We start from the raw sequence: 10997 nt of genomic DNA, 5'->3' as shown, positions 1-10997 counted from the left end.
TTAACCGGTGATGAAGTGTGGGACAGAGGTAGATGGAGAACGCTGACCAGAAACATCGACCCCACATAGAAGTGGGAAAAGATGTAAACAAAGAAGAAGAAGACATATATATATATATATATATATATATATATATATATATATATATATATATATATATATATATATATATAGATATATATATATATATATATATATATATATATATATATATATATATATATATAGATATATATACATATATATATACATATATATATATATATATATATATATATATATATATATATATATATATATATATATATATACATACATATATATATATATATATATATATATATATATATATATATATATATATATATCAGATGAAAAAAAGGATATCCTAAAGAAGGGATGACCTCCCTTGGAGTATCCACGAGGTATTCTTCAAGAAAACCCACCAAAATGAATCTAAATAGACGAAATTTTAATTCAAGTCCCTTCATTCTAGCTGAATGTTAGCAATTGAAACACCTGCAAATACAGCTCATCTTTTAATAGGATATAAGCTTCATTAGGATACTTCAACATATAGAAGATTAGAAGATAGGAAGACATAAAAGGTTAAAGGTTAAAGGTGTCTGGATTCAGTTCCAGTTTCATCAGAATCGATGCTCACCAGAACGTCAGCCGGGCAAGCCCAACCCTCCACTGTGGTGCCCGAAGACAGCAATGGCCTCCCCAGTAAACAGCTCAAACTCAGGGTTCCAAGCTTATAATACACGTGTGTAATCATTTGGCTCATGTAAGTCAAAGATATTTAAAGTATTCACCAGGTGTGGTTATTAATTGTGTAGTCTTTAAATATAAACATTTCCAGGTTTATTTTCCGCTCGCAGGAAATGTTTTTTCTTCAGATTTTTTTTTTCTTTTCTTTTTCTTTTTTTTTTTTTTTTGTAAATGAATAATTTGCTTTTCGGCGCTCAACAGGTCTAAGAGGACCGAGGGAAACAGGATAATGTGAACTGTGATTACCTGCATCCTTAGACTTTAGCACTAGACTTCCTCTGTTCCAGTCAATTCTCGTAATTTAAAGGTTTCAAGGTCGTTCAAGGATAGCCGGGGTAAGGGACCGCGACAATGTCATAGCAGGACAAAGCCCTATAGACGAACCAAATATACAAAAGAGCAGCGCCCCAGACTCCTCTCATCCTAAGTTAGGACTAAGGATGACCTAGCAATGCCTGCTGATGACTTAGCAGGTAGACATAAAGGCTCCCCAAAACGTCCCTCCCCCCATCCTTAGCTCACAGGTATGGTGAGGTAGACACTGCAAGAAACTATGGAGCTTGAGCGTCCCTCGAACCCTAGCCCAGCATAATTCTTATCTCCTGCTAATAATTACTATTCTTGTAGGCTTCCTAATGCAAGAGCCCTGGTCGTGGTTATCAAGCATGGCAATTCAAACCATCCTCATGGTAAATCATTTCCCCCCTAAAACCTCCTTTCTACTTAATAAGTGTACCAACCGTGTGTCACACAATTGTACATAATTATTTTGTATATATTATGCTTGTATCTCACCAATGTGACGGGCCGAGAGAGGGTTGTGAACTCAAAGGCAGGATGTAATCAACTGAGTTATATTATTAAAGAACACTCTCCTTTATATACAAAACCTCAAGGCAACAGGAAAATACATGTTCGAGAAATGACAATATTACATAAGCGACACATAGACATGTTTGTTCTGGTTCTTTTTTGTGCGAGGGAAGAGCGCAGATACAAGCATAATATATACAAAATAATTATGTACAGTTGTGTGACACACGGTTGGTACATGTTGGTACATAAGTCATATGAGTTGAGTTGATAACCGACTTCTTTTTCTGGATGATATTTCTCTGACTGGCTGTCACCGAGAAGCACGTGTCACACATAAGGTTGGGCAACCTTAGAAGAATAAGACTATAAATAAACCAGTTTACTTCCAACCAGGGTTTCTGAACACTACCTGGCCAGAAACAGCCTTTACAAACTGTCGAACTAATTAGAACTAAAGCGGGACTTTCTACCAAGTAATAATTTCAATTGCAATTAAGATTAATACATGTAATTTCCACATTTCGTAGCCGCTGGGTTCTGTACTTTGATTGAAATCTTAATTAGGTTGTCATAACCATACCGGGAGTATCTAGTTTTGAGAAATATATATAAATCCACGTACTAAAGCAAGCGAAATCAAAGCCCTTTCATTAACAGCTTTCGATAAGATGACTTTGATGAATTGTAAACACATTTAGGTAAGGTCTGTGGATATCATTAATTATATATCTGATGTAGGCCAGCCTTTGACTGTAGCAATGATTGCAGATGCAAAGAAAATTCTTAGATATATGTGAAAATAAAACCTTTATCTGTAGCTATTAAATCCTGAAAATCCGTATATGTCTGCTTCCAATAGCCTGAAATTTTTATATTATTTTAGTCTATAAAAATGTTGAAAATAATGACTTTAATGATATTATAAAGAAACAAATAATATTAATAATTATTAGTATGTTAATAATGATAATAATAGATAATGATAATTATGATGCTACTATTATTACTGCTACACCTAATAATAATAATAATAATAATAATAATAATAATAATAATAATAACAATAATATAAACAGAAGAGATATAATTCCATTAATCTGTCGTCAACATATTTCACATCTATCTATTTATCTTTCTGTTTATCTGTCTGCCTATCATTTGAGCATTTGTTTACCTCACCATCTTTCACTCTATACACACATCTTCATATACAAATACATATACTTGTATACATATATATATATATATATATATATATATATATATATATATATATATATATATATATATATATATATATATATATATATATATATATATACATATATATATATATATATATATATATATATAAATATATACACATATATATATATATATATATATATATATATATATATATATATATATATATATATATATATATATATATATATATGTATATATAATTCTTCTTTTTTTCTGTTCTGTTATTTACCAAGTTGTTCATATAAACAGTACGGTTGTAATAATCACTCATCACTCACCAGGTAATCTCTATGAGCAGGAGATAATGATTAGAACTTATTTGAATACGTCGAACCCAGCAAGAATGAAAAACGATATTCTTTCGAAAAGAAAGATGAATTATAACAAATAACGGAAATCTGAAAAACTTATATATATTCACGATAACGAATCTAGAAATTCTTATTATTGAAGAAATATGATTTTGTTTATTCATTAAGAAGAGTAATTTGCAAGCTTCAAAATAAGTGTAAATAATGATACCAGTTGAGTCCCTTATGATAATGTAGCTTTATGTTTCATGTTGCAACTGAACTCAATTTAATAACACTTAATATTCTAAAGCTTTTAGAATTAATTGGTATTATTATGGCTGATTACGTGAATTGGACATCTTGCTTGACCGTGATCTTAACCTTTGATCTTACTTAGTTATTATTTTCACATTGGCAGCTTTACATCTTTCGCTATGAGATTGAAGTGCTCTTTCCTAATTTACATTTATGGGTGAGAGAGAGAGAGAGAGAGAGAGAGAGAGAGAGAGAGAGAGAGAGAGAGAGAGAGAGAGAGAGAGAGAGAGAGAGAATTTGAATATCTTTAATTTCAAAAGCCAAGGTAATGAACTTTTGCATTTGAAGTGAGTTACACATTTAAACATTTGTTTTTATTCTCAAAGATTGGGCTTTTTTCATAACAGTATTACGCAGCTGTATTAAATTGCATATTTATCCTTCTTGAAATATAACCACAATTCCTCCTGCCAACAGCTGAGAGAGAGAGAGAGAGAGAGAGAGAGAGAGAGAGAGAGAGAGAGAGAGAGAGAGAGAGAGATTTTAAATATCTACTTTTAAAAGACAAGATAATGAGATTGTGCATTTGGTGTGAGTTAGACTTTCTTGTTTATTCTCAAAGACCAGAATTTTTTTCTTCAAAACACTACTCTACATCTGTGTTAAATTACATATCCTTGCTGCACCTTGAAATGCAGCCAAGTTTCCCCTTCCCAACAGCTGACGCCAACCGATCACACAATTCATATTCAGGGAGAGGCAAAGAAAAAGTCAGCCCCAATTTCTTGAAGGATATACAAATTGGGAACCAATTCTCTTTTTCAGCCCAACTTCAACTTCTCGTTTAGCTACTTTTCTCAAAAGACCGAAGACAAACAGAAGAACATTCTTTTCAAGTCGCTTATTCAAATAAACCATGTTTTGGGAAGTCATGTAAATGTGACGACCACAGAAACTCTGTCTAAAAATACAAATAGTGAAGCAATTTTTCTTCATATCCTGAAGGTAATTTCAATATCTGTCAGTCAAAGAAATATTAGGAACATCGACCCACAGTAACGTACAGCCAAATATTGTTTCATACTATCCGTTTGTGTACCATAATCGTACAAAAAATATACAAACATTTAGAGGCAATGTTTTGTTATTAGATTACATGTGGTTTCTATGTCCTTGTATTTTAGTAGGTCTGTAATAGATTCCCTCCTGCATTTGTTCCGGTGGTTAGTATTTTTTTTTTTTTTTTTTTTTTGGTCTCTAACATAACCACTATAGTTCCGTCATATTATAAAATTCAAAGGTCGGTCGTAAAGTATATTTTATCCCCTTTAGTTATTTCACTGAAATCCTATTAATAACATTTTTTAACTTCAAAGTCATCAATTGACATACCGAGTTCACCGAGCTTCTAGAATTGAATTAATGAAAGATAAAAAAAAAATAGTTTATAGAATAGGGATAAAGGACACACACGAACACTCACACATACTCATACACACATCTCCATCAGATTTCCGCTTCTAACCCAGAGATTTACAAAATGGATGCTCAGCTAGCAAAGCTATCCAAAAATAAATCAGCGTCTACAGCTTGCAGCTCAACAACTAAACTAAACCAAACTTAACACGTCAGGATCATTTAACCAATGAAGGCTCCTGTGACTCTCAAACAATCTTATCTGAATAAGTCACATACTTCAGGATAAAAATATAAAATCACCTCTTGATTGGCTATAAAATAGAATTAGGGATTTATAGAAAATCCATGAGATATTACAAGGTAAATTGATATTTAAGTAATGTGAATAGGAGACTTAGGGGTTATATACACAAAAAAACATTTACAGCAAATTTATTTCTGCACGACAGTCAATCTTTAATTGGGTACAATGAAATAGAATATTTTGTCTCTATGTAACTCATGTGTTTGTGATCATAATATTTCAGTTTTGTCCTTATATTGTCCTCGCATACGTGTTACAAATTAAAAAACTTAATGAAATCGTATTGAAAAACCTATTGAACATAAAACCGTACATCAAAAGAAAAAATATTCCATTTGCAGCAAGATAAACGAAAAACTAAAATTTTGCAAATTAAAAAGAAATAAAAACTTCAATTATCAGCAAGATGAATGAAAAACTAAAATTTTGCAAATTAAAAAGAAAAAAAAACTTCAATTTGCAGCAAAATAAATGAAAATCTAAAATTTTGCAAATTAAAAAGAAAAAACTTCAATTGGCAGGAAGATGAATGAAAAACTAAAATTTTGCAAATTACCAATCACTATCATAGTCTTTAGTTTTTTCTGAAACCAGAAACATTATACGATGCCACAATTACATTTGAAAATATAGAGGCTCATGGGATGTGCTAAGATAATCAAAGAGTTAATATCACCTTGGTAGCAAAATAAAATACTTCCCCGAATGAGCAACTACTACATAGATTAATAAAAAAGCTATTAATTTAATTAAGTTGTGATGAGGAGATGAGTTATTAACAATTGTGGATCTCACATGAAATAGAAAGCCATCGACTAAAACAGCTAGAGAAATAGTACAGCAATAAATCCTGCTTAATATATAAACGACAAAAATATTGTTTAGTAAGAATTTTAAGAGAGATTTCCTCACTGCGATGATAAAGGTTCTATTGACCATCTATTTTCCACGGTTCCCATTAAATAGCGATGGTGGGCAATAAGGAAGATTTACGAAATGACTATCTATTTTCCTTGGATCATTAGTGGCTTTGAAATTCCCTTAAAAATAGTAATATATGAACCCAAATTAAAAAAAGAAAAAATTAAAACCTAGCCAATTTTCCCATATTAGTTTCATGAGCTGCAGCAAATATACACCTAGTTTTGGCAATTGCAAGGGAAGAAATGACCCTACTTAAAAAGGTCAGGAAAAAAAATGGCAGAAACTTCCGAGCCTTCGTGTTGTTTCACTATGCATATGGATACAAGCTTTAGAATTTGGGAGAGAAAGTCAGCCTCAAGAAATGTTTAGGGATGTGTATCTACTATTGTGTTTTAATTTTAAAATACCAATACATTAATGGGTATTCGAAAATATTACGAGAGTTACAAACATTTTCATTTTAAAGCACCCTGAATTCCGTATAGGCTTTCAAACATCAACCTTTTACTCTCCAAATAATATTTAAACTAATTCATTGCATCATCTTCCGACTCAGTTATTTGCAAATTTTATTATAAGAGTCGTAATATTATTATTATTATTATTATTTGCTAAGCTACAACCCTAGCTGGAAAAGCAAAATGCTATAAGCCCAGGGGCCCCAACAGGGAAAATAGCCCAGTAAGGAAAGGAAAGAAGGAAAAATAAAATATTTTAAGAAGAGTAACATTAAAATAAATATTTCCTATATAAACTATGAAAACTTTAACAAAACAAGAGGAAGAGAAATTAAATAGAATAGTGTGCCTGATTGTACCCTCAAGCAAGAGAACTCTAACCCAAGACAGTGGAAGACCATGGTACAGAGGCTATGGCACTACATAAGACTAGAGAACAATGGTTTGATTTTGGAGTGTCCTTCTCCTAGAAGAGCTGCTTACCATAGCTAAAGAGTCTCTTCTACCCTTACTAAGAGGAAAGTAGCCACAGAACAAATACAGTGCAGTAGTTAACCCCTTGAGCGAAGAAGAATTGTTTAGTAACCTCAGTGTTGTCAGGTGTGTGAGGACAGAGGAGAATCTGTTAAGAATAGGCCAGACTATTCGGCGTATGTGTAGGCAAAGAGAAAGAACCGTAACCAAAGAGAAGGATCCAACGTAGTACTGTCTGGCCAGTCAAAGGACCCCATAACTCTCTGGCGGTAGTATTTCAACTGCATGAACTGCGATGCTAAGGTTTATTAGTATTAAATTAGCTCAACCCCCATAAGCCAAATATATCAGATGATCACTCATCACAAGGCACGATGCAATATTTGTACAAATTGTCATTTTTACTTACCAAACAAGCTTTTTGATACCAATGTATTGTGGTTGAATTATTTATATAATTCGCTTCTGTTACATTCAAAACATTTTAAAATCTGTTGACCCTTGAACAGAGGTATATTTAACGCAAAAATTTTAATACAGAAATTGTGTATTAATTTTATGAAACATAAACTATCCCGTAAGAATGTCTTAGGTCAGCAGTCTCTTAATAGAGATCTTTATTTAGCAAAATATTTAAAGTACAAAAGAAATTATGAACTAGAAAATAGACTTCTCCATAAAATTTTATATTTTTCGTATATACCTGAATTCTCGCGCAGTATACGATATTGCCTCTCGTATTTACTTATTTTCGATACCACTTGCTGGCAGCTTAACGACCAGGTTCTTGGGTTATCAGGTAATCCGGAAATTGTATTAAGATTTATGTACCCTAAAGGATCTGAATCTATAGAACTTGGGTCATAACTTCTTGCCCTGGAAGCGAAGACACCCTCTAACCCTAATTTACAACTGAGAGAAACAAAAAGTTGCATCTTAAAGTGAAATTTAAAAGCTGGACAGCAACAGCGTAGAAAGAAAGCAGGAACGGAGGTAAAGTAAGAGTGCAAGAAACCGGTGCAGCTCTGGACTGAAGGGATACTGAGAGACCATTACATAAACAATAACTACATTGCAGTGCGGGAGGTGCACTGATGGTACCATAACCCTTCAGTAACATGAATAAGCATCGTTTGTTCGTTCGTCTTGTGGATCTCAAATGAAATGAAGAGCCACCCACTTAAACAACTAGAGAAATACTACAGCAATAAATCCTGCTTATATTAACCTTACCACCAGCAAAAACTTTAGTACTGTACCAGTCCAATGATAATTATGATACTACAACTATTATCAGCACAATTTAAGTACTTGGTATATTACTAATACACCCTGTGCCACTAGGTTTATCACCAAAACACTCTATAGTACTAGGTTTACCACCAACACACTCTGTGGTACTAGGTTTATCTTCAAGACACACCATAATACTAGAGAGAAGATCAGTATCTTGAGACTTACAATCTGTGGGTCTTGTGTTTGAGCATGCACACGATTCGATGGTTACTGGGCCAGTTCCAAATTTAACTTGTTAAATGCAAAACAAGGGCTCTTGCTGTTTAGCAGCGAGTAAGAATTTAAACCTTGCCGTCCTTCTGAACTAAGAGCAGAAGGTTCAGGTTACCCAAGAGTCTACAGACCATATTCTTTTTACCCTTTCATCACGGTCGTAGGATATCGTATCGCAAATTTTACGGTAACTGACATCAGTTTTATTTTCTCTTATTTTGTTTTGGTAGTCGGAGGCAACAGATACGGTTATGGTATCAGTTTTAAACAGAGAATGTGGAATACGAAAACTATAATAAATGACTAATTCCCACAGTGTATTTCATTAAATTTTTTCCTCATTATTAATCTGCAAACGGCTAAAATACGCCTGTCATTAGCTTAAATAGAAAAACAAAAAATGGAACAAAGAATATCTAGGATCATAATGGTTCATGTTTCTCAAATCACTGACGAATGCTGGAGTATATGCGTGCTCTTATAACCCTCTGCCAAACTTCCTTAACACGCTATTCACGAATAATGTACACGACCAGTAATATATATATATATATATATATATATATATATATATATATATATATATATATATATATATATATATATATATATATATATATATATATATATATATATATATATATATATATATATATATATATATATATATATATATATATATATATATTTCTACCTCATACTTGGGAGTGGTGCCATGGTTGAAATCGACCTGGCCTTTCATTAGAAGGGGCTAGGTTTCTATGCCAAGTATGAGGTAGATATTTATTTCTATTTGACCACGATATTGTGTTGATATTTATCCATATACATACATTCATACATTTATATGCCCTTCTCTCTCTCTCTCTCTCTCTCTCTCTCTCTCTCTCTCTCTCTCTCTCTCTCTCTCTCTCTCTCTATATATATATATATATATATATATATATATATATATATATATATATATATATATATACACCATACCCACCAAAACCAAATTGTATAGATTTTACATCGGAAGTCCACTCGTTAAAAACTGCACAAATAAAAAACCAAGCAAAAACCGTGTTCATAAACTTTTGAAATTTATAATTCCATAAGCCATTTAATTTCTAAGATACTATAAGACAATTTGTCTGAACTTGAAAGCTTAACGGTTCTATGTTACGCATAAGCGCATAAAATGACTTGACATATACCCAAATAACTACAATTTCTCTGGTACATTTTCTTTGAAATAAATCTAAAATATGTATAGAGTAGAAGAGTTACCTAGAATGATCATTTAAATACGATGTAAATGTATTACACAACTTTCAAAGTTGTCTAGATTGATTATCATGAATAAGTTATAAGTGAAATAATGTCGCAATAACGCTGGTGATTTTAGAAACTTTATTCATAAGCTATCGTATAATGTATGGGAGGAAATCATAGATCAATAAATAACAGTTTTTAAAAATAGCAATCACAACAATAATGAACAAAAGAGGAGAAATCATGGCTTTCTCCTTTCTTGTTAACGTTTATGGTAACACTCACCCTTCACGCCTCTTGCTTCTCCTTCTGCAGAGTCCCGTTGCCGTTGATTGAAGTCATGCATCCCTTTCCAGAGATGTTTGACCTTCTCTGGTGCAATGAGGGCAATTAAACAGTAATTTTCTGGTTAGTCCTCAGTTATAATGTCCCTCAAGTCATAAACTAACGTCTGTACTTTCCAGCTCCTCTACAGTATATTCGGTCCTCGGATACTTGTTGTTTAAATGGCCAAAATTTATTGTAGATAATCTTATATTAAGTATTTTTTACTTTTCTGAGAAACACCACCAACAGCGGTTGTGGTACCATGTCTACACCTATACACACAGCAACACTAAGTAAATCACCAATACTTACTACAGCATTAATCTTATTACCAGCAGAAACTTTAGCACTGTACCATTCTAATGATAACTATGATACTAAGACTATTATCAGCACAATGTAAGCACTTGGTCTATCACTTAATAGACCCTGTGCCACTATAGTCGATTTTTTAGAGGTGCATGTTCGCAAGGGTCCCTTTTAGCTCGGAAAAGTTTCCTAATACTTGATTGGTCAGAAGTATTTTTGTCCAAACACTTTCATTGTTCTCAAATGATTACCAAGTGATGTGAATCGAAACTTATTTACTAACCTAAATTTCTACCTCAGATATAGATTTTGTCAACATGTAATGTTAACGAATAAATATATTATAAAGTATCGTCAGGAGGAGTCTAGATTTAATAACAACACCCGCCGAAGTCAACGACAGAAGCTTGTTTTCGGTTGTGAGATGCATATCTGTAACTGTCTACATATTTCACCACAAACTGTGATAAATTACACTGAGCATAAGAAAAACACGTGATTGTAAACTTTCTTTGAATACCAGAATTGACTAAAAAGAAAAAAAAAAAGTGATTGTAAACTTTCTTTGAATACCAGAATTTACTAAAAAAAAGAAAATAAGGAAAAAACACTGGAATTAATAAAACTCGC

At 32.4% G+C, this 10997-nt stretch overlaps 1 protein-coding gene across 3 annotated transcripts in view; it reads right to left on the bottom strand.

The window, feature by feature from the left end:
• The window catches only part of LOC137622983 (uncharacterized), a 293740-nt gene extending 283222 nt beyond the window's left edge, over window positions 1-10518 (bottom strand). For 2 of the 3 annotated variants that reach the window (XR_011040538.1, XM_068353594.1), the window contains exon 1: window positions 10017-10515. Coding sequence is in view for 2 of the 3 variants with exons in the window: in XM_068353594.1 (XP_068209695.1) it covers window positions 10017-10077 (61 nt within the window). In the remaining variant the exon portion in view is untranslated. Of the gene's footprint in view, window positions 1-10016 lie in introns of all 3 variants that reach the window. The other variant, XM_068353596.1, reaches the window with a different exon arrangement.
• Between the last annotated feature and the right edge of the window lie 479 nt (window positions 10519-10997).

The sequence above is a fragment of the Palaemon carinicauda genome, chromosome 30 (assembly GCF_036898095.1).
Source record: "Palaemon carinicauda isolate YSFRI2023 chromosome 30, ASM3689809v2, whole genome shotgun sequence".
NCBI lineage: Eukaryota > Metazoa > Arthropoda > Malacostraca > Decapoda > Palaemonidae > Palaemon > Palaemon carinicauda.
The sequence above is the reverse complement of the archived record's forward strand: the minus strand, read 5'-3'. Positions and strand labels throughout refer to the sequence as shown.